The sequence below is a fragment of the Dendrobium catenatum genome, unplaced genomic scaffold, assembly GCF_001605985.2.
Source record: "Dendrobium catenatum unplaced genomic scaffold, ASM160598v2 fragScaff_scaffold_1220, whole genome shotgun sequence".
NCBI lineage: Eukaryota > Viridiplantae > Streptophyta > Magnoliopsida > Asparagales > Orchidaceae > Dendrobium > Dendrobium catenatum.
This window is the reverse complement of record NW_021319682.1, coordinates 10,335,729-10,360,273: the sequence shown is the minus strand read 5'-3', so window position 1 is coordinate 10,360,273 and position 24,545 is coordinate 10,335,729. Positions and strand designations below refer to the sequence as shown.

General features: G+C 33.5%; 1 protein-coding gene across 1 annotated transcript in view; it reads right to left on the bottom strand.

Annotated features, from left to right (window-relative positions):
• LOC110100400 (phosphoinositide phosphatase SAC7) overlaps nt 1-20,332 on the bottom strand; it is a 74,544-nt gene extending 54,212 nt beyond the window's left edge. The window contains exons 1-6 of the mRNA XM_020827890.2: nt 20,028-20,332; nt 14,274-14,441; nt 9,421-9,504; nt 9,068-9,195; nt 8,891-8,982; nt 682-736 (exon numbers count right to left, since the gene is read on the bottom strand). Of these exons, the coding sequence (XP_020683549.1) occupies nt 682-736; nt 8,891-8,982; nt 9,068-9,195; nt 9,421-9,504; nt 14,274-14,433 (519 nt within the window). The 5' untranslated portion in view covers nt 14,434-14,441; nt 20,028-20,332. The remainder of the gene's footprint in view (nt 1-681; nt 737-8,890; nt 8,983-9,067; nt 9,196-9,420; nt 9,505-14,273; nt 14,442-20,027) is intronic.
• Between the last annotated feature and the right edge of the window lie 4,213 nt (nt 20,333-24,545).

Genomic DNA, 24,545 nt, shown 5'->3' with positions numbered 1-24,545 from the left:
CACTTGGATTTCCAAGTGTTTCTCACCAAAATCAAATAGATCCAAGATGAAAACTGTTGTCCACAGCAGTAAAACAGCCAAAAACAGTAGAAAACAGGGGAAATCTGAGAAAAAAATGAAAAAAACAACTTGTATTTTACTAGTAGGCGCAAGGAAAATAGCAAAGATACAAGGATCCTCTATTCGAGAGGAGGATCGCACTCTCCCAATCTCTAGATTTCGATCTAGAGCCCTCACTATCCAAGAAGACAAAAGAAATTCTCACCAAAACATCACATAACCCTAATTCCTCTCTTTCTCCCTACTTAATGCATTCTAATTCAAAACAAAAGCAAAAGGACCTCTCTACCCTTCCTTCTCCCTCCAAAAATACTTCAATTTTGTTTGAATTCCAAGTGGACCCCACTCCCGAGCTCCCCATCGCTTCCGCCCGTCCGCTGTCTCGCGATCGCTGGCTGTCCCGCGACTTTTTGTCGCCTGGAGAAGACCCGGACCGGCTTGGCCGGTCCAGGTTGGACCGGCCTAACAAAATACTACCGAAACACATGAGCTTACAAAATGCCATAAAATAGACAAGTGCAGATATGGTTCTATCAAATAACCTCAAAAACCAAAAAAAAATCTACATATAGAACAATTTGATGAGTACAAATACAAGTAGAATATTGTGAAAACAGGAACCTGTCTCCAAAGCGGAAGCTTAGACTCGCCACCTAATTCATGTAGCCTCTGAGCACTGCATAAGATTCATCAGATACTACAATAAGCTACAGAGATAACATGAGGATAAAAATGAAGTGACGATTGTTGTCAGCAACTTCAGCACAAAATTCAAAGAAAACTCAACTAATCCATTTTTCTTTCAAGTATCAACCTTCCAAGGATAACGGAATAATTAAATAAGACTACTATGTAGGGTATGCACTGATGACATAAGGGAGCTATTCAGCTGGCTGTTTTTCGGGTTTTATGGAAGATATGACATATTTATGCTGAATCATACCGTACAGTTTTAATAGGCATCTTAAATCCTCTTAACACATCTACCACGTAAATGCTAATCAACGAAATGTTCGAACTCTTTTTCAGTTTCAGTTTAGGCCGTGGATGTAGAAGTTTCGGAGGTAATTTTGGTGGGTTTGATTGCTTTGTGCTCAATTCATTTATTTATATTATTACTTATTTTTATATGTGGCTTTAAATAATCATTTAAGAGTCGTCACTTTCTACTTGTCGATATAATTCAGTCAATCAATTACATGCTACAATTAGGATTACACCACCAACCTTTTTATTTAAGAGTCAATCCATATTCATTATAAGCCCATCAGCTAATCCCTCTGCGCAGAGTATTATATTTTAAGAGTCAATCCATTTTCATTATAATAATGTTAACAACTAGCTTTCATTGCTTACATACAAATGATATCTTTTATATGCAATGTAAGTCAATATTATTTTCATTAATAATTTTAAAAAAATATATATTCAGCTTTTGATCAATTCCAAAATTAAAATAATTTTATGATAATAACAAAATTTATGTACACCTACTAGGGTATAAATGAGTCGAGTCGAGTCCAGTATCTGCCTAATCGAGCTAAGCTTGTTTAGTTATTCTTGAGCTCAAGCTAGAACTCGTTTACTAAGCTCGAGTTCAACTTGTTAAAAAATTTATAGGCCCAAGCTCGTTTAAAAAGTTCGAGCTTGACTAAAATTTTTGACTTGATTTTTTAGTTTTAAATTAAAAATTTTAGTTTTGTTTTAGAATTTATTTTTTTAATATAGAACTAATTTAAAAATATTAAAAAATATTGTATAATGCTTTAAAATATATTTTAAGATAATCAAGGGGCTCAAAGAGCTTTTGAGCCAAGACAAGTTGAGCTCAAGCACATTTAATATACAAGCTTGAGTAAGGCTCAAGCTCGAACTTGTGGCTTGATAAGCTTGACTTGAGAGCTCATTAATGAGTCAAACTCGAGCCAACTCGACTCACTTACACCCCTAATCCCTACAATTTGTTAATGAGTTCTAATAATACTTAAATTACATGGCAGTGGCATCATATGTATTAATACTTTTGGGCTGATAGATAATCAACAAGTCTTCCTACTTACAGTTGTATATATATATATATATATATATATATATATATATGTCATTTCTAAAGTATTTATTACAAAATCTAAATCATTTATTATCATTAACTTCAAATTATCATTCGATTCATCATTATTTTTTGAATGATGGAAACGAAATATCTATTCAACATAAAAAGAAAATGTAGCATACCATTTTAACAATAATTGTTTGTATTGATAACTATGATGCACCGACACTCCTTCGTAAGAGGGAAATGCAGCGTCGGACAGAGACACGTGCCCAACATGGCTGGGACACGTGTTGAGCACGGCAGATCTGTGTCAGATTAAGATAATATTTAAATTAAAATGGACACGCGTGCCCTAATATTTGATAATTAAATTTATTTAAATTACATTTTTTTATATTTTAATATTCTTTTAATCAAATAAAATGTGTATATCCCGGTATTCACGTCTTAGTGATACACGTATGCTCTAGGGTTTTCATTTTCACGATCAAGTCTCCCTCGTTTTCTTCCTTTACACGACCAGGTGAGTGAGGCGAGCCGATCGAGTGAGCTACTGTTCGATTGAAGCCTGGTATATCGTCGTTCCCTCGTCTTCTTCGTCTTCTTCATTCATTTGTTTTTGAAGCTTCTTCAATTCTACGATGAGGCAAGGTCAATCGAGCAGGCGACGTCTCGATTTGAAGCCCGATATGTTTCTATTGAAGCAGTTTCCTCATCCTTCTCTTCATTTTGGCGTGGAGGCATCTAACTCGTTAATCTTCTTTATTTTCGTAGGCAACCAGGCATCAAAGTATTCCAACTCTTGTGTCTTCCCTATCGAAAGCAAAGGAGGAAGAGTGAGGCAGATACACTCAATTGAGCTACTGATTGATTGAAGCCCGATACATCCCCGCTCCCTCATCTTCTCCGTCTTCCCCATTCATTCGTTTTCGAGGCTTTGTCAATTCTACGAAGAGGCGAGGCCAACCGAGCAGGCAACTTCTCGATTCGAAGGCAGAGGAGGGAGAGTGAGGCAAATACATTCAATTGGAGTATAGTATGTTGGCTTCTTTATTTTCGCAAGCAAGTGAGGGCGTCGGATTTATTATTCAAAGGTAAATAATTTATATATTTATATAATATATTAATTTTCAAATCACATTAAAATTTCAGTTGTGCACGCAAGTTTTACAATTATATATGAGTTCTCTATTACGCATGCAAGTTCTACAAATAAAATTTCAATTTAAGAGATCAATTGGTGCTCGAAGGAGTGTGTTAGATTAGGTTATGCATGCAAGTTCTTTGTTTTTTTGGATTGAAACTATGTTCAAGGTTAATATATTTATTTGCATATAGTTGCCTAATGCTTATGTTTTATATGATTATCATGAATGCTTGTTCTCAATTGGGTTAACCTTTAAATATCTTACAGTATGTCACCCAATTTGCTAAGATTTTATTTCTTTCATTCCATCAATTTTTTTATGATATTGATTTATTTTACTTGTCATTTCTAATATGATGTTACATTAATTTATATACACTATATAAAAAAATTTGTAATGTCGTGTTCGCGCCGTACCTGTATCCTATATTTTCAAAAATAATCGTGTCATGTGTCCGTGTCGTGTTGTCGTGTATGTGCATCTTAGATTGATAAACCTAAAATATTACACACTTTAAGGTGTTCAATATTTTATTATTGTCTTGAATTGTACTAAGGAGATGATTATATTATTGCTTATAAAAGAGTTTATTTAATATTTCTAAAACGCAAATTCCCTAAAGAAAATGCATAGCCTATCCTAGCCTAATTTACTACATTATTTTTTTATTCTATAACCATTAAAGAGTGACGCCTGGGATGGAGGTAAGACCTTTGATTGATACACTGAAACCTGAGTTTGATTCCCTTACTACGTAGAGGAAAAAAAATTTGCATGAAGCAGCTTTGTCCTATCTTAAATTTGGCTACACCCAAGTGACAAAACCTCCACAGTTTGATGAAATCGGCAGAAAAGACCCTTAGATTTGGTTCAAATCAAATTGAAACCCAATCCAAAAGAAGCAGAATGGATATATAGTTCTCTTTTACAAACAATGGCCTGAGCCTGAGCAAGATTTATAGGATCAAAATAAGGTGCGATTCATCACCTTAGTGCATTCACCACCACCAGTCTTCCTCGTGTAGCAAGATCAAGGAAAAATCAGAACACTAAAGAGAAAGTAGACTCTGGATCCTTACGAAAACAAGTGGGTGCAATTGGAATCGATTTCACAATTGCAGAATTTAAGAAACATCACCATTAGCATTATAGCTGGGATGAATGTTGCTTCTTCTAGTTGTATTCTGATGTTCATCTCCAAAAGGGTTTCATAAAGATGAAGCTCATGAAGGAAAACGTCAAAAGGAAAGTGTGTGGGTGGATTTTTTGGATTTTAAAAAATTGTATTTCTTGGCTTCTTGGAAACGCAAAGATCTGATCCTCATTAGGCTTTTTAGATTGAAACCGGAAAGCCCTCGGTAGGATTTGTATCAGTAAAATCTTAACTAATATAATTACTCTGTGCTGGCATAAATATTAGCCAACTTGGCAATATATGGAATTACAAAGCTTTTCATCCATTTTACCATCCATCACTGGCAATTCATGGGCCTTAGAGAGAAAATCCCTTTATATTTCCAAGAAAATAAATGTGAAAGCTATAGAGTATTTTCTTTTATTTACAATGTAATTAGGACTTTTCATAAATAGAAATTAACAATTATAACCCAAACCAAAGCGGTAAAACACCAATGAACTACACAAATCCAAATCAGTTATCCTCTCTTCATGGTATCAAATATCCGGGAAGAGTCCTAAGTTTTCCTTTTTTTTTTTATTGGTTCTATCTTTAGTTCAAAATACCCTCTATCACCTATCGTGTTGTACAATCTAATATTTGCCGCTGGAAATCTAGCTCCAACCAACGCTGCAAGACACCCACTCTGCTAAGATAATATCCTCTTTTCTTTTAAAGGTAAATATCTTGCATATTAGAAGTAGTTGACCAATCAAATGATTTGAATCGAAATTTTCTAGGTGAGTACCAAAACCTTCAACCTTTATTCAAATCGAATGGAAGAGATTAACTTAATTGATGCTAGATTGCAAAAAACCTTCTCAAAGGAAAAGGAAAAGGAAAAGTTGGAGCACCTTATTGCTGAGTGAAGATGATCTCAATTTTGCCACATGGGATATGGAAGGTTTCTTAATTATGTCTTCAACATGATGTTCAATGATATAAGAAGTCAGCAGAACATATATGTTCCTAACACAGCCAAGAATACCAATAACACAATAAAATAAATATATTCCAAGCTGCGTAATACTGCCTTAGTCTATAAGATTATAAAAAAAATTCACATCACTAAGCAAGATACACTTCGGTTACGGAATACTATAACAAAATGAAAAAATGTGGCATGAACTCAATTACTATTAGCATATCAAAATGAGATGCAATGAATATGTTGCAACACTACAAATTTTTGTATAAAGAGATGAATTTATGAATTTCTAACAGAGCCAAATATTGAAAATAACCAAGTATGCAATCAAATACTTGGAAAAGCATTCCATTCCAAATGAAATGAAACCTTCTCTATCATTAGAAGTGAAGAAAGGAGATGTGTTGATGTTAGAAACCGCATCAATTAGGGACAATGTTGTTTTACATGTTGTCTCTACACCAAATGCAAGTAGAAACAAGCCTTACGAACCTAAACCAGGTTTGCCAAGGTCCAATAATCAAAAAGGTATGTTTGGCAACTATTCTAAGAAGGAAAGCTGTACAAAAAACATTAGCCAAAAACTCTAAGCGGTTTAGGATTTTGACATCAGCATCAGTGACTTGTTATTTTGTGCTCGTAGTTTTTCCTACTACAGTAGTTTTCACTCTACTTTAACACTATTGTTTGTTTTTTTACCCATTTTCCAGCACTTTATTTTACCTACAGTAGTTAGCTTTACTCTTTTCAGCATTAATTTTATTTAAGATCTACTGACTTTTATCTGCTTGTTTGCAGATGCTCATAGCCAGCAGTTTATAAAGCTTTCAGGTAGTTGCAGTTGAGATTTAAGTGCCAAAGATTGTGTTGAGTGCTTTGTTAGAGCTTGCAGTTTGTTGGAGAATTACTTGTTTGAGCTACTCAGTTGGAGATCTGTTTGAGTTGTTTAGTAGTTTGTACATGGTTGGATAGTGGAAAACATTTATTTCCTGCATTTTATGTTTTATGTTTTCTTTCATGTTTGATTTTATTTAAATTAATTGCGTTAATTAATTAAGAGTTAAACTTAATTTAAATTTTTAATTTGCTAAGTTCGTAAATTTTAAATGTTGAAGGTATTTTTAAACTATTCAATTATTTAAATTGATTGTTCAAATAGTTTCAATTAAAATTTATTACACAATTTGATTTTGATGTGTTTAAATTTTAAATGTTATTTTTTTAAAAGATATATAATCGATTAAATTGGTTGCTCAATTTAATCCAATTGATTAAAAGGTTTTAATTTTGAATTTTGAGTTTTAATTTAATTAAAATTTTGATTTTAATAAATTTTATATTTATTTCAAAATTAATTATTTGATGATTTAGATTTCTCTTACTTAATTAAATCGATAAAATTGATTAAATTAATATTAAGTTGGTTTAGTTTAAATCAGTTCAAGTTTTGATTTAATTAAATGATATTTAATTTCGAAATTTGATTTAATCAATTGATTTTATTTATTAAATCTTAGTTTTAATCCTATTTTAATTTCATTTAGAAATTGATGAATTTAGAATTTAATCTTATGTTTTTTATTTATTTTAAAATTAACTATTTAATTATACTTTAAATTAAATTAGTTGATTAAATTTTGATTTTTTTATTAAATTATGCTTTAATGTTTAATCATATCAATTTATTCAATCGCGATTTGATCGCGTGAGAGAGGTCAGGAGGAGTCAGAGGTGTCAGGCGAAGCTGAGCCGGGCGCAGACATACGGCGGAGAAATTCAATCAGAAGGCTCGGCTTGATGTGATTGATGGAGGCCGACGGGAGATCACAGAGCTGCAATTGGCTTCGAGTCGGAAAGCTCAGGGAGGTTTTTCTCGATTGCCCAGTGAATACTTTCACGTAAACCTTCCTCGTTTGTTTCTTTGCTATTTCATACGGGAGCCGGCAATTTATCTTGGCAATCGTGGAGACGTGTGACGTGCAGGAGAACATGTCGTTATCCTTCTTCTATTGCCGGCGTTTAACTGTTTTGCAGTTATACATATATTGAACTATTATTTATGTAAAAATATTATTTCTCTTAGCATTAAGTCAGCAGTTGGGTGTGAACTGTAGCTTGAACTGAACACTTCAATTTATTCTTATACTTTGTCATCACTTGAAGTTTGAAATTATTAACCCAAGTAAATGACTATTATCTATAATTGTTGCCATCATAGAGGACATTGATAGCCGCTGTTTGTTGGGGCGAATATTTGTTGCCTGCAACCCCATTACTATTACTCAATGTTGCCCATGGCTATATTACAGCTGTTATATGACTGCTTAAAGGATTGATAGTAGTTGTATTAATTATCAATTGGACCCAATGTAACAATTGTATGAATAAATCGTATTATTCATCATTCATTCATTTTAATTCTTTTTTTTTTTTAATTCAACACTTACACATAAATCATCCAAAGATTTAGCTTTCATATTGTAATTGTACTCTTACCAAGACTTCTAGATTTCTTATGATCATTATAAATCTTAATATTATTCAATTTTTGTCATTTTTAAAAGCATATTTCTTTTCCTGATTAAGCTTGTGTACCTGCTCGCTCTATTTATTAATGTAAGACCAATTTATAGACTTTCCTGGAACTTCTACAACAATTTTCTTAGTAGAACTAATTATAGAGTCTCACAACATGTTTGACTCAACTAAATAATTTTAATTTGCTTTTCTTAGCAACCTATCACGAAAGATTGGTGATTTCTGACCTTTCAACTTCCATCTCATATCCTAGGACAATCATTTGTCTTCTATTCTTTTTTTTTTTTTTAATATACACGATCATAACTACTACTATATATTTGGTGAATGGTGATCAAACACTCTTCATAAGAGTATTTTCTTTCCTCCTAAGTAAGAATAATTTTATTTATGATTTGTTGGCTCCATTTTTGTAAGTAACAAAGTGTTCTCATTTTTTTAAATATGTGTTTGGTATTGCAGAATTATAGACTAATACGAAATTAAGTATAGATTCTCATATTATATTTTTATCTCCTAATTCAAACCCACCATGAATTCTTTCATAGCCCATTCTACTATAACTAACTCACCTTAAATAAATATTATTTATTCCTAACCCTATATTATAGTATTTCATACATGTCTTCTCAAAATTAATTTTACAAAATTATCTTCTAATCCATCTTGCATTACATAAGCACTAACTACAATCATAATGTCTTCATTAATAATTATCTTAATAACAAAAACCTTTTCACCTCAATGGTTTTAATTTTCAACTTCCTATCCATTACTATCTTAACTCATTCCTATCATTACATTTTCCGACATACAATAACTTATATAACATTCACCAATATCCTTATATTTTTCTCATTTCCAATTAATTTCACGTAATCAAGTATCAATAAGTTACCGAACAATGTAAGGTCATGCAAGTGAGAGATGACTTTCATCTATTAAATAAATAGTCAAAAGAAAAAAGGTCAATAACTACTAACCAGAGAGTCAAGTTGACTTCATAAGAGAAATAGAGACCATGGGTCTTTTCAGCAGCATATAAGAGGGTTGAGAATTCAGCCTCCATCTTTTTCTGCCATAATTAGGATAATCAGGCAGAGTTAAACATACATAATAAATAATCAGAATAAAAACTGCTCATAAGCAACTTCGTTGACCTGTTCGACAGAGGAACTATCAACAGACATGTTGCAAGGCAAAATTTCAAGGGTTGAGACTTTGTAAATAGGGTGACCCAAGTAAGTTCCAACACATTCACGACTCGTAATTACAAACAGATAAGCCCCTGCCGTTTAAAAAATTGGATATAAAAAACAGATGATGGCATGAATTGAGAAAACAGACATTTAATACAATAAACAGAATGCAGAAATGTAAAATTCTTGTCAAGAGCAAAGAAATCGGCTATTACAAGAAAAAACTCAAATCGCTGCAAAGCAAATAACGCAGGTTCCCATTAAATAGTACATAAATCAAGGTTTAGCATGGATAAAGAAAACAGCTCACTTGCCTGCTATAAGCCTAAGCATTCCAATAACACCAAAAACAAGGCGAACCTTTGGTGATTGCATTTGTCCACACTGTGGAAGCTCTCCTACAAAAAAAAAATAATAATAATAATAATAATAATAATGTTTCCTACAGCTCAAAATCTTGACTCTAAACCAAAGATTGCTGAATTTTACTGCAACTGTCAAATGCTAACTTGTAACAATATAGATGCTAAAAGCCAATTCATTTATACGAAAAGTAAAATAAAACTAAGAAAACAGACCTAAAACTGAAGAAACAGTAAAATATAACTGCATAGTTAGCATTGCACTATATCAACAGTTGAATCTTAAGATGACGAAATTTTTAAAAGGAGCAGCTTAATAATTAGAATTAGTCACAGGAGTTGAGTGGGAGATTAATTTGAGAAGGAGCAGAATCGTGATTGATTTTTCCGGTTTTAAGAAACCGTAAAGCAGATTAACGGTTTATATGAAACCATGATGATGTGAAACGGAAACGCCATTTACTTGCCTAGGTGGCAAGACTAATTAAATCCCAAATCAATTTGGGGAGAGAATGAAAATCTGAAATTAAATTTCAGATTAAGTGATTTGGGAGGGAAAATTAAGTGAAATCCAATTTTGAATTCCCAAATTAAAGAGGAGGATTATTAATCATTCAATTGGGAGAAAGTTGGGCTGATTTTGTGGAGTCATTAATGTGATTAGGAGAGGGAGGGGAGGCCATTAAGGGGCCGGCCACATGAGGAGGAGAGAGGGGATGAGTTTTGAGAGAGTGGGGACCACCATTTTAATTTCAGATTTTGATTTTACAAAATCTGAAATTAAAATTTCAGATTTAATAAGGAAGGAAGATTCCTAAATTAAAACAATCAATTGGATTGAATTTGAATTTCAAATTCGAAATTCAATTTCAATTTATTTTGATTGCTTGAATTAAGGAGGCAATTTAGGAAACATTTAATGGCTAATGAAACTCCTAAATTTCATATTTGAAATTCAAAAGAAGAGGGGGAGAAGGAGGCGGCGGCAAGGTGGGAGGGGACCGGCGGGCTGGAGCTGGCCGGCGGCTGCTGGTGGAGGATTGGCCGGCGGGAGGAGCCTTGAAGGCCGGCGGGTTGGACCTTGTAAGCCGGTGGTCTGGATGGTTCCAAGGGGTCGGCGACAGCAAGGTGAGGGGAGGGGAAGAGGAGAAAATCTGAGGATTTTCGTTGCTTTGATTCCACCACCCTTTTAATCTTCAAGACTCGATCTCCACAACAACGAATAGATCAAAGAGAACTAAAAGGAAATGAAATACAAGAAACCTAGAACTCACAAAGAGATCTAGTTTTTCCTACGAACTCACTAAGAGATCGAGGAGAGTGAACTCACTAAGAGATCAACAAGAACATAAAATTTTCATTATCAATAATTCATCATCCAAATACAAGAGAAGGGGCCTCTATATATAGGCCTCAAAAGAAATTAAAAGACACATTTGCCCCTTGGGCTTACATAAGACAAGAGGGTAAAAAGGGAAATTGCAAAAATTAAATAAAAATACACTTAATAAACTGAAATGAAATAAAGTGATCTCGGCCGTCGATCTTCAGCTCCTCGGATAAGCATGGACGGTTGGATGTCCGCATCACATGAAGGATAATTCCGGCTTCATTAGAAACCAGTTAGAAAACGAAAAAGTGTTTTCCGGTTACAGTACAAACCTGAAAGTCGTTTTCCATTTTCTCTAGAAATCGGAAATCGTTTCTCCAGTTTCTAATTACCAAAAAATTAATTTAATTGGCATGTTATTCAGACACTAAGTTTGAGGGATTTTTTTTTTTTTCATGCCGGAGGTGTAGACTTTCCAACGTGAAATGCTCCCCGCAAATTTCAAATTGATTTTTCTGCATGCATTGTCAACCATCCAACATGAAAAGCAAAGTGAAAATTTCGGTCAGATTGATCAACAATAGCTTGAATTATTGGTTCAAATACTTTTGTAGTTGATTGTGAAACGTTGAATAGCTTGAATTATTAACTAAATCATTGAAATTAAATAAGCTATAGCAATCATTTTATATCATGATAAATAGGATATTTGATGGGGAAGAGTAACCACATGATAAATAGGATGTTTGATGGGGAAGAGTAACCACAGCTAAGTTTGCAAGAGCAATGCAGAAGTATTGGAAGAGTGCGAAAGATTTCGAGGAGAAGCGAATATCTGATAAGGTTAATTTAGACAATCACTAATTTTTTGTAGGAAATTTTTCATGCACTTAATAATTAGCATTGTAATTAAAAATATATGTATATATATATAGTATTCCATGTCGACGTCTTAAATTATTTGTGGAATGTGTTTGGACCTCCTTTATGCATCTTAATGTTGAATTAAAATATCATGTGATATCTGCTAAGATCTATTGACCAAATATATATGGTTATATTTGCTTAAATTAAATACTTAAGATTATAAAGTTTTCATAATTTTCAAAAAAATAAAAAAAAATTTCTTTGGGCATAAAACATTTTATGTTTTATCAATTTAAATTGTGTTTCCATGTATTATTCTTTTTTAGCAGCTGTCAAAATATGTTTATTTTAGTTAATCATATTAGTTGTTTGATAATAAAGTTATAAATAACAAAATTAGATTTAACTTATAATAATAATAGCAAGTTATATTATTATAATTTTAATCTTTGAAGTGTAGAATTTTTTGCCTCACCCTTTTATTGTTATCTAACCACCTCTTGAAAAAAAAATTCAGTGGAATAATTTTATCGATATGTATTATCTAGAAAAAACTAGATCAAATATACTTGAAACACTCTACAAGGTGGAAGGTGCAATTTCATAATATTGAAGACAAGACCATCCTAATATGCCATACAAGTGTGTTTAGCATCTATAACAGGAAATTTGACTTCAAGCTTTAATTCACAAAGTTGTAAAGGTCATGTAATCTATCCAAGGGTCTTTTTTATAATATAATTTTCTTCAATTCTAAGATAACAATTCCACAATATAATAATTATTTAAAATAACATAGATTATGCACAGAATTTCATAGATTTGGAAAAGACAAGTATCAAAATAATGGTTTAGTTTACAGCTTATAAATAAACCGTGAAAGGAAATACAGTTTCTCAAGAAACTAGCATTTCTTTCCGGTTTCTTAGAAACCCGAATATATTTTTCCGGTTTACTAAAACCATAAAAGTTTTTCCTGATTTCACTTAAAACTGTATTTCAATTTTACGATTCTACTCCGTTCACCTCTTAAGATTTAGTAGTTTGGAATACTAGACCATTAGTTCGGTACCAATTTGGCCAAATTTTTAAAAGAAGACTATTATTATTAAATTTAGCTATAGCATAAAATGACTGCTATAGCTCATTTAATTTCAATAATTTAAGTTATTGACTGTTCCACAATCAACTACAACAATATTTAAACCAATAATTCAAGCTATTGTCGGCTAATCTGACCAAAATTTTCACTTTGCTTTTCACATTGGATGCTTGGCATTACATGCAAAAAAAATCAATCTGAAATTTCCAAGGAGCATTTCACGTTGCACGGTCCACATTTACTGCTTGAAAAAAAAATTCCCTCAAACTCAATGCCTAATAACAAGCCAATTAATTCAATATTTTTGGTAATTAGAAGCCAGAGAAATAATTTCCAGTTTCTACCAAAATCGGAAATCACTTTTTCGGTTTCTAACCAGTTTCTAATCAAACCGGAATTATCCTTCACGGTTTCATATAAATCGTTAATCTATTTTACCATTTCTTAAAACTGAAAAAATCAATCACGATTCTGCTCCTCAAATTAATCTCCCACTCAGCTCCTGTGACTAATTCTAATTATTAAGCTGCTCCTTTTAAAAATTTCGCCAATTCAGTTATAATGAATCTCAGGTCTAAAATTCATAGCAAAATAGAATTATATAATTTGTCACCATGAAAAATTTACTACATGGGATGCAACCTTGATATAAAATAATAATGCATTTAGAACGTAACAAAACAGTTCATACTTCATAACTAATCCAGATCATGTTCAAAATATCCAACATAATTACGACCACTTTCAGAAAAGAATCAGCCTTTAGCTGATTTTTTTGCTTGTACTAGCCAAAAAAACTTATTTTCAGTGATAGCACCAGCAAGTGTGTGATTCTTAACTACTTACTGAAAGAACCTTCAAACACCATTAGACCGCATAATGACAGATTATATACATTTTTAGGCACCAAATCAATTAGAAATGTGTCAGCAATATCTCAAGGTAGTAACAAGAATAATTTCTACAAAGAAACCATATTTTCAGTGGTTGCGGTTGCCTAAGATGCTTCTCTATATCTCCGGTTTTAGGAGGCATACAAGCAGAATATATCCAGCGCCAAAAATTAATTTCAGGAAATTTTATTTCCCCTTTATTCCAGATGTCGAATGAACTTCCCAATCAAATAAATTAATGGCGTGTACGATTATATATACTTAGTGATTCCCAACTCATAACCCATAGAGCTGTTTTGCTTCATATTTAAAACAACCAACTTGAATCAACATCCTTTGTCTTCTTGTTGATATAATAATTATAGCAGCTTAAATTTCTTCTTAGTTGATGAACAAAAGTTTCAATTATTTTTCAATCATTTAGCAGCCACCCCATCAGCACAAAAATACATACAGAAAAATCATTGACATGACCAGATAGTAGAAAAAGTGAAAAAAACTGTTACGGTAACCCAATCTGCAGGAAACAAAACTCAGGCAAATGACCAACGTGCATCATAAATATATTGTCACTGCAGTTTCAAGCGTAAAGCAAAAGTGTAACAATACAAACCAATTAAAGCCATTGATCCATCTGCCCGGCTGATTGATAAATAAGAATCAGCAATGGCATTATCAATTGGTTCAAAGATATATTTGTCTGCAAATTCCCACAAGCGCATTCGTGCATACAGTTTTTTATCAGAATTTCCTTTCTCCGTTCCATCCATCATTTTACCTTCTGCAGAAATGAAAAGAAGAGATTGATACTAAATCGTTCTTGCAGCTTATCCCCCCCCAAAAAAAAGAATCAAGTACTTTGAAACTAGGAATTATTCAAGATATGAAAGCTAAAGTGTACAGTTTTCGAATAATTGAGCTCATAATACTTTTTTAGGATGCATGTGCATCCATCATTCCTCCTAGCATCCAATAAACTAGCAGAAAACTAAAACCTCTAGTTATACGGCGTGTACAAAGAAAAGAACGGACATGGGTGTGCGTAAACCAGAAAAGTAATGTAACTCAGGAATAGCACTAATAAAAAAATCAAAATTACATGGTTAAAGAAAAAAGAAGTGAGATCTTCAAAGAAGCAACCAAACTAATAAAAAAAATTCAAAAGCAAGCGTCAACATCACAATCAGTAACCCCGTTAGAAAACTACCAACCGAGTTTTACTCTATTTTGTTTAAACCTATTCTAGGTACATTACTTTTGTCTACCCATTATCTTACAAAAATCTTCCACATTAAACTTAGCTACTCATCTTAATGGTGCATCTTCTATAATTCACTGTGCATAACCATCTAAATCTATATCCCATATCTTATATTCAATAGATGATAATCCCACCATCTATATGATAAAACCAATTCTTAATTTATACTTAAAAATTTTACCACACATTAATCTTAACATTCTCATTTGTGTCCCATTCAACATAACTATTAATGGCTTCTTTAGTGCTAAACATTCAAATGCATATTGTAGGGTCTAAGACTAAAAAGACCAAAACAGGCTCATAAATTGCTCGAAATTTGACTTGACATAACATTGATTCGACTTTTGAGCTCCACTAGAAGTCAAAATCAATTTTGGGTTTGCTCTAAATAGTTTGAATATCATTCAATTCAATTTGAAACAAGCATTTATATAAAATATTTATAACATATTATATAGTATGTATATTTATGTATATTCATAATTAAAATCAATTTTAAGTGAATCTTTTCAAGCTGAGTTTGTGACAAGTATTTATTTTAAATTTTAAGTTCGCATAAAGCCTAACTCACTCTAAATCGACTGGATAGCATCCTTCACTTGGCCAATCTAATACGGGTATTATGAACTTTCTTTTTAAGCCCCCATTATATTATCTTATCACATATTACTCATAAACTATTATCCTATTTTAAACACTCAATCTCAATTATAGAAGTTATACACTTATATATACCCAAATTACTCGGTTAAACAAACCCAAAACACACTAGATCTTCCACCAATATTGATTGATCATTATTAATATTACTCCCAATAAATATCCTTCTATATAATCAATATATAAAGATGCATACTTAACTTAAAAAAAATCTTTGATGTAACACAAATATTAGGGAAGGTGAACGAGCGTTGGAAGAATGGACCCAAAGGAAGAGGGGAGATAATTGAAATCCACTGAAAACACAAGAAGAAGAAGAATAGGAGAATAGCAAGAAATGAACCTTAAATTCAATAATCCAATTCATTAATATAGTATCAAAAGTGTCGACTTAGGGATTATAATTTAATACTTTTTTCATAATATATTAACTACTTAAAAAAACTATTCATGTTTCCTTATTATTATTATAAATTTTTTTTTAAAATATGTCAATATTAAATGGATGTATTCCTATAAACTAATATGGAAGAGAATTCTAACAGCCATATTTGTCCTACATTTATATGAGTCTAAGGAAGTTTATATCTGAAAAGTTGGAAGTATCCTGATTGTGGAGAGGTCGAACTAATTTATTCAGAGCTTTACAATCAGCAAGAGAATATGCAAGTACCTCAAGGCAAATATCTAGATATTTAAGTGACGATTGCGCCAAAGCATTCATCTTATCTATGAAAGTAGAAAAATCAATTTTGCTATGGAAGATGTTGGTTGCACAAACTCAATGGAAAGCTAAGTAGTAGGGATAAGGACCGAAGAATAAGAATAGGTGCAAGCAAATAGGAACAATCCTTGTTTTGGAATGAAGGATGTAATATCGGGATGCATCACATGTGGTGGAAGAGAAAACACGCTAGAAATCAGGACTGCTAAAGAAGATGAAAGTAGAGTTGGAAGTTGCGGGTCCTCCTTTAGAAACATTTAAAGCAGCTCAAAACTACAATAACCTCTCTATAGACTCAAATTTACTCGGAGATATATTATCAATCATTATAGAAGATTTGGTCAAACAATAGAAATCATAACTATTGGATCAATTTCAAATTTATCTGCAACATCTTTCTCATTTATTTCTTCAATAATTTCCAAATATAAACAAGCAAAAGCTTCTTTATGATTTAGAATGTTGATGTGCTTCTTTGAAATATTATCACCAACTGAGATTGAGATACTTGCATGTGTTGTTGAAATTGTTGATGACAATATTAAACATGTTTAAGTGAATCATAAAATTGTTCAATTTCGGTGAAAATTGATTTATCATGAAACTTATAAGTATATTGGGATGGATAATTAGCAATATATAAATAATATTCATGAATTTGATATGAATATTGATGTTGATGAGATCAAGTGTGTGAACTCTACTGTGAAGATTTCACATGCTTGTGGTTCTAATATTCATCATAACCATATTGTTAATGCCAATGATGATAAGTCTTTTGGTATTGTTTGGCACACTCATCAAAAATATAACTAGCCATAAATTCAAAACATCCAAAGAAAGAAATTGATCAGTGATGTAGTAGCTCCATGAAAACTAGAAAGGCTCCGAAAAATGTTTATTGATTGGGGAAAATATTCAAGATAAAGCAAAACGAAATAATTAGTGAAAGTAAGGATTGATTGGCTCTGACACCAAATGATGTAACGTTAGCAAGCGTGAAGTTGAGAGCGGGACAAAGAGAAGGGACTTGAGAGAAGAAGATGAGATATAACTGAAATGCAAAAAAAATTAGAACAACAACAAGAAGAAGAATATAAGAATAACAATAATTTTTGGAATGAACAAATGCTTTCTTCTTGAAACCATTTACCAACTTAGTTTTCAATACTTGGAAAACTTTAAGCAAAATATTGTGATTTATCAAAGCCTAATTGCCTAAATCACTATCACTCTCCAATTCAGAATGATAATAAGTAACATGGGATGCCACAACTAGGAGTAAAAAAAAAGTAATAACATTTGGAGTAGAGGTAACACCCGCACTAGGTTGGCAATTAAGTTTCCCATACTTAGTTCTTTAAGATGTAGCTAGCCTAACATCTGTAAGTGAAAGAAAGATATTGAGATTCATCAAACCACCAGCTTAAAGCAACAAAAAGAACTAGAGCTTAAGTATAATCCAAGGGAGGCAAGATGGTGAGAACATCATCAACAAAGTTTGTATGGTGATTTTGATCATTTGTATTTACCAAAGAAAAATCTTGCGATCCCACATCATGACAAACATTCATTTGTATTTACCATAGATTAGCATTTTCTTGAGCATTGGGTACTCCATAGGATACTTTCTTAATTCGAGATGAGCCTTGAAGAAATTAGAATATTCATGGCAAACATTCTCACAAGACTAGAAATTAGGAGTGAAAACCCTAAAATTCACTTTTTCTACCAGTTAAAAGAGAATTAGGTGTGAATCCAAATCTCCCTTTCAAAAGGAGCAAGAACATTACTTTCAATAAGAACTCTAGCCATAGACAACCTGGAGAGCCTGGAGATAGTAGCATCTACTTTAATGGTATGCCAAAAATAGAACCAAATGAGTATATTGTTGATTGGTTAATGAAGTGAATACGAAGACAAGGGAGAATTACCCATACTAAGGGTAACATTACATTCTTAAGCAGTATCAAAATATGGAGAGTACTACGCCATGTGCATTGAAAGACCATTCACATAATATATCCTAAGAAAAACAGTTTAGAATAAAACGATTCCATTAATTAGTGCATGAAGAGGGTCAAAAATCCCAACAAAAAAATTACCAATCAAATATAAATCATACATAAAACCATGAATAATTTCAAAATCAGAGAGACCAAAGGCAAATTTACCAACTAAAGTGAAAGAAAATAGTGTTTCCAAATCATTAAACTTAGCCTCAAAAAATTAAATGACAGTAGATTTATTGTGCAAGGTAGATGGTGACTTCTGTTTAGACCTCACTAAGAGAATAGTAGAAAGCTGTCAAAATAATATGGTTGCAAAAAATCATTAACACTAACAGCTTCTAGGAAAGAGTGTGAACAGAGCATGAGGAACGACATTGACATAAATAAGAATAGTTTTGATTCTATTGTAACAAAAGATTTCCCTTTGATGTGTAAAAGACCCGTATTAATAATTATGATATTACATATGGATAATTCCTCAATATCTTGTTCATTCACAACAAAATATTTTTTGTGCCATTAAAAAAATATATCCTCTTTGGAGAAAGACATTTCACCAATCGAGTCATAGGTATCTAACATATTGCTCGTCTCTTAACCTTAGTTCTACTCAAGTTTGCTTCAGCTATTTTAAGAGTTTGTTGAGCTTCTTGTGGATCAATGTTAGTACTAAGTTCCGCATAATTTCTTAAAATGGAGATCGCATTATTACTTATTCTAGCGAAACCTCACCATTAACCATCAGTCGTTTGGTCATATTGCCTGTGTAGCCCTAATGATAGTTTCTATAGGGATTGGACAATCATATTTAGTCAAATACCTAGCGACAAACTCCTATATTCCTTTCATTACGGTGTTCTTGATGACAAACCTAAAGTTTATCTTATTGATGATATTCATATAAGTGGAGTCTTTGATTTGACTGGAACATGGGAATCATAGACAGCAAGGATGGGCTAATGGAATCACCATTCACTACATGAATAGTAGAAGATAACATCGAGGACAAAGGTGCGAATAACTTCACGGGAGAGATCAACTTGATGACGAACGCAGCACAGGGAAAGGGCAGAAAAGATTTTCAAGTACAAAAAAAAAAATATGTATAAAGAAAGAACAATGAAAGAGAGGCGCAAGAAGAGATGCAGCACGAGACAGATACTCGATGCCAGTGCATTCTACGTTGGTGCCAGAATGCACCGGTGTCGGGTGCGGGGAAAAATGAGAAACATTAGGCAACAATTGTCGTGGCACCCAAATGACAGTTTTTTCTTTGATGCCAGTTCTCATTAAAGATGCTTCCATGTTTACTTAGTGTTGCATAAAATTGCAAGAACGTTTTCGTTAGGCTTATGAGATTCTCACTATAAGATGTATTTAAAGTTGAAAGAATAATAACGGGATTGCAAGAACTCCACCAAACCCTATCCAACGGAAAAGTCGTGTTCAAGGACATCCCGATAACTCGAATCCCAGGGATGACACAGAGATGAGGGGCTAACGAAAAGATTAGCCCCATCTGTCACGATACTTACGCATTGTTTAATACTTTCAATCAAACAAAATGGCATCCCCTCAATATCTCCGATCACAAACACACGTGCGCGATCTCCAATTACAAAAATGAATCAACAAAACAACTCCCAAAGCGAGCAATAGAGAAGAGATGGAAAGAGTAGAATAAAGGAGATGGAGAGAACGTGTTGCCTGATCGCAGAGAAGACGACTGGATGCAGCTGGAAGTGCACCGCCAGTGGGAGCAAACAGGCAAAGAAGAGGGGAAACGGAGGCGGGGAGAGGGAGCAGATAGACGATTTCCTGTTGTATAAATGGACAGGGAACGAGGGATCTGAGACTGCGGGCTTCGCGGGGAGCACGGCCAGGAGCGTGATGCGGGACGATGTACGGCAATCAACGGAACCGCGCCGCACCGCGCCAGACTGTTGAAGTCCACCTTACGGAGCGAGATTATTAGGTCCTTAAAACATAAGTAGATTTGCTTTTTGGAAGCGCGGGGTACACAACTCCCCTTGGCCTATTGGTTGAGAGCTTTGATTTCCAACTAAGAGGTTTAAGGTTCGAGTTCATGTGTATGCGTTGTGTGTGTGAGTTTGCTTTAAATGGCCTAAATGTCCCTAAAAAAAAAAGCGCGGGGTGGGAGGTTGGGGGAAGTATAGGCTTAGCCCAGTTTTTTGTTAACTAAAAAAGGTTACAGCCGGTAAAAAGAGGAATACAGCTCAAAAATAACAAATTAAAATGACTGCACCCCAAAAAGCATGCTCTAGCAAGGAAAAGTTATTTTGTCCGAATTCTCGCTCCCAATAAAAATGTGTCACGTCCGGTACCGAGTTTATACCGAGCCGTACTCAGTACTCGGTACTCGGTACCTCTCAGTGCCTGAATGTGAACCAGCGATTCTCCCGTCCGGTGTTCGGACAGAATAATTTATCTCTATGAAGAGCAAAAAAAACAAAACATAACGAGTAAAATTAACGGGTAAAAATTATTCTGTGTAGATTCTTGAAGTAAAGAATCGTCCGTATTGTTGAGTATTTGTTATTTATTTATTGTGTATTTTAAAATACACAATAAATAAGTAACAAATACGCAGCAAATCAGCAAAATGCAGTAAATACTCATTAAATACGTAATAAAAACATATCAAGTACTCACCAAATACTCACAACTAAGAATTTGTTGAGTATTTACTGCATATCTACAAATACGCAGTAAACAACAAATACTTAGCAATTCGAACGATTCTCTACATCCAGAGTCCACACAAAATAATTTCCCAAAAAAAAGGCACTAGCATTTGACTCGAAACGAGCAATTTGACGTGGGAGACGCACAAAACTCAATCATACCCTGGTTGTCGAAATTATCATACAAAAAAAAACCCTAGCTACTGTAAAGGCTGTTTTCCTCCCAGGATCGTCCGGGACGAAGTGGATCGTCCCGGGACGATCTGTGCAGATTGTGAAAAAATCTGCATGTTCGTCTGTACTAACCTGGAACAATCGGGACGAACCGTCGGGACGAACTGAACCCGAGAGTTTCGTCTCGGGACGACGAAATTGGCAATTAATTTCGTCTAGACGATCTGGTCCAGAGGAGATCGTCCAGGGACGATCGGGAACATCGTCCGGGACGATCGGGAACATCGTCCGGGACGATCCTGCTTAATAAATATCCGATTTAAGTCGTTTTGAAGAGAGAGAAAGTCCATGAGAGAGAAAACCGAAGAGAAAAGAAGAAAAGTGGATTTTAGGGCGACTTCCATCCGTTTTCGTCCGTCGCCGTAGTTGGAGAAGTTGACTGACTCGAGGTAAGGCACATTCTGCCTTTCTCAATTTTCAGAAACGAGAATTTTGACGACTTTTCTGTTCCGGATTTTATTTCCGTTAGCGAATTTCTGATATTATTTTCTTCTGACAAAAGTTTTACCACGTAACTTTTAGTATGTTTCTGAGATGATAATTGTGCACGTTTTGAGTATTTTCTGGAAGATTTTTATCGGATATTTTGGATTCTGCGGCGTTTTAATTGAATTGCAAATTATCGGGATGTTGGAAAATGTTACTTCAGTACAGTAAAAGTCTTATAATGTTGTTGTGGATATTCTGTGATAATTTGGTAAATTCTTGAATCTGTGAATTTTGTGTAAATTCTGTTACTGCCGTTATGCCGCTGATTTTTCGTACGAATTCTGATTTTTCTGAATTGATACATTGAATGAATTGAAGTGTTTGTATGCTATCATAAGGGAGTTATAATGGGCCAGGATCCTTTGAAATTCTGCAAGTGTCATGAAAATCTGATATGAGCTCTAAAATCTGAAAATAAGTTGTTCCGGAATTTCGAATATTTGTTCTGTTCTGGTGCTATAAGCACAAAGGAAGACATAAGGAGCCATAATCCGTCGAGATTCTGTAAGTGTCAGGGAAGGGAGACATAAGGGGCCAGAATCCGTCGAGATTCTGTAAGTGTCAGGGAAGGGAGGCATAAAGAGCCAGAATCCGTAGAGATTCTGTAAGGGTCTGGGAATATGAAATTTGATATGTGATATGTTATCTGAAATCTGATGTTTGATATCTGATAATCTATGCTGTGACTTATATGATCTGTTTTATGAATTATATGATTAGAATTATCTGATATGAATGTGATTTTATCTGATTTCTGGTTTCTGTATGATTCTGGTTATTCCGTACGATTCTGTCTGCTCTATGACTTGAAAGCTTTATGATATCTGTTCTGAACTCCGATTCAACATGACTTCAGTTTTCTGTATCAGTTGTTTGATTTCTGTTGATCAAGTATCTGTTCTATGATTTTCGTACGGCTACTTTCTGATGTGAATTTCTGATGATTTAGATTGGTGAGTGATGTCATGCTGAGCTGTGTTAGCTCATCCTTGTTTTCTACGTGGTTTTTAGGTTCTGGAAAAGAAAAGGAGGTCTTGGACTAGAAGTTCTGTGTCTGCTCTGAGATTAGGTATTTTGTACTTTTGATTTTGTATAGTCATGACTTTTATGTTCTGTTCTTTCTATCTATAGCCATGCAATGTATCTGTATATAATTGTTTTGATGAAAGAAAAGATAGATGAACTGTTCTGTATTTGGATGTTTACAGTAGCTCTGTGTTTTTCTGTCTATTTAATATTTGGAAGAAAGTCTGAAGCAAATTCCAAAGCTAGATCCTGGATTTTCAATGATTGTGTCGCGGCCCGATGCAAGCGGGATCCGTCCCGGTCGGGTTGGGTCGTGACAGCTACCATGATGTCCATCTAGGAAAAACAACTGACAAAAGTTTTACCAAACAGATATAAAGTATTCTTAATTGTCCAAGCACTTGTATGTAATTAAACTCCCAAGTAATCGAGCAAGTGCATATGCCTTGAAATTTTGGGCAAAGCAGGGAGACAAAAAGCAAATATCCATAATTGAATTTCAAAACAATCCAACCACAATGGAGAAAATAAAGAAGTAGCACTTAAAGAATCTAATGTAAGGTATCTTAATGATTTTTCTAAGTGGCAGTTTTTGCTTTAATAGCTTTTCTAATGTTAAGAACTATAGAAGTATTGCTATGATAATGAAAATAAAAAAGTATGTAGTTCCTTTCCCTCCCGATATGATATAGTGAACAACATTTAGGTAAATAAAAAAACTTTTTTGTGAGCGGCACTAAAATGTGAGGAGATAAAGATGTAGGTTTCGTTTTGAACGGTTTTCTTATTGCTTCTTAAAGCTGCTATTTAGTACATAAATTAAAAATTTTGTATTAAAAAGTTGTTTTAAGAAGCAATAAAAAAGTCGTCCCAAAAGAAACCCTAGTCAAAAGTTTGCATCAGATTTGACCTAAGTAGAAAGCAATTCACCAAACTAAATAAAGAGCAAATGATATTATACGAGACATCACCTTCAAAAAATAGGTGAGAAACTATTAGCATTAGATAAGAAAAGCATTTAAGTCCTCTTTTAGATAAAGTATATGCTGTTTTAAGACCACCAACTAAAAAGAGCCAGTATATGTTGAATATATGAGGGCAAAATTTATGAACCAAACAAAAGAATACCAAATAGGATGTTGCAAGCCTTCATAAGCATCATCTGTAGGAGCTTTGAATAGGAATAAGGGAAAGAGAGGAAGCATCCAAAATGTCATAAAGTGAACTACTAGAACATCATGGATCCTGGATGAGAGAAGCACTTCAATGAGAATGAATGTTAAAGTGAAACTCCTTTTGGTAATCACAACAACCATACAAATCAATTTCTAGTGAGCAATGAGTTTCCTAGAGAGAATTTGCCATTGGGAATGATATTTCATTATATACCAAGAAGCCAGTAAACCATTCAAATTATAAATCCTGCCTATAAGAGAGCAACAAAAGGCATGATATAAGTAGTTGATACAGGGAATGCCCAATTCTCCAATTTTTTTAAAAAGACAAGTTTTCTTCCAAGAAATTATGTGAATCTTCTTCGAGTTCATGTCCCCATATACAAACTTTGCACATAGGTTATCAATAAAATTTTTGCAAGACTTAGGTAAAATAGCTCATTGATGTGAAACATAATTGCATGAATGAATTGCTTAAGAAAATTTGCACGCTTAATTTTAGAAGCCACAATAATTATATCTTTTATATTTGATTTTAAACGACAAAATAAAACACACAGAGCGGTAAGAAAAGCTTAGGCTAAATCACATACAAA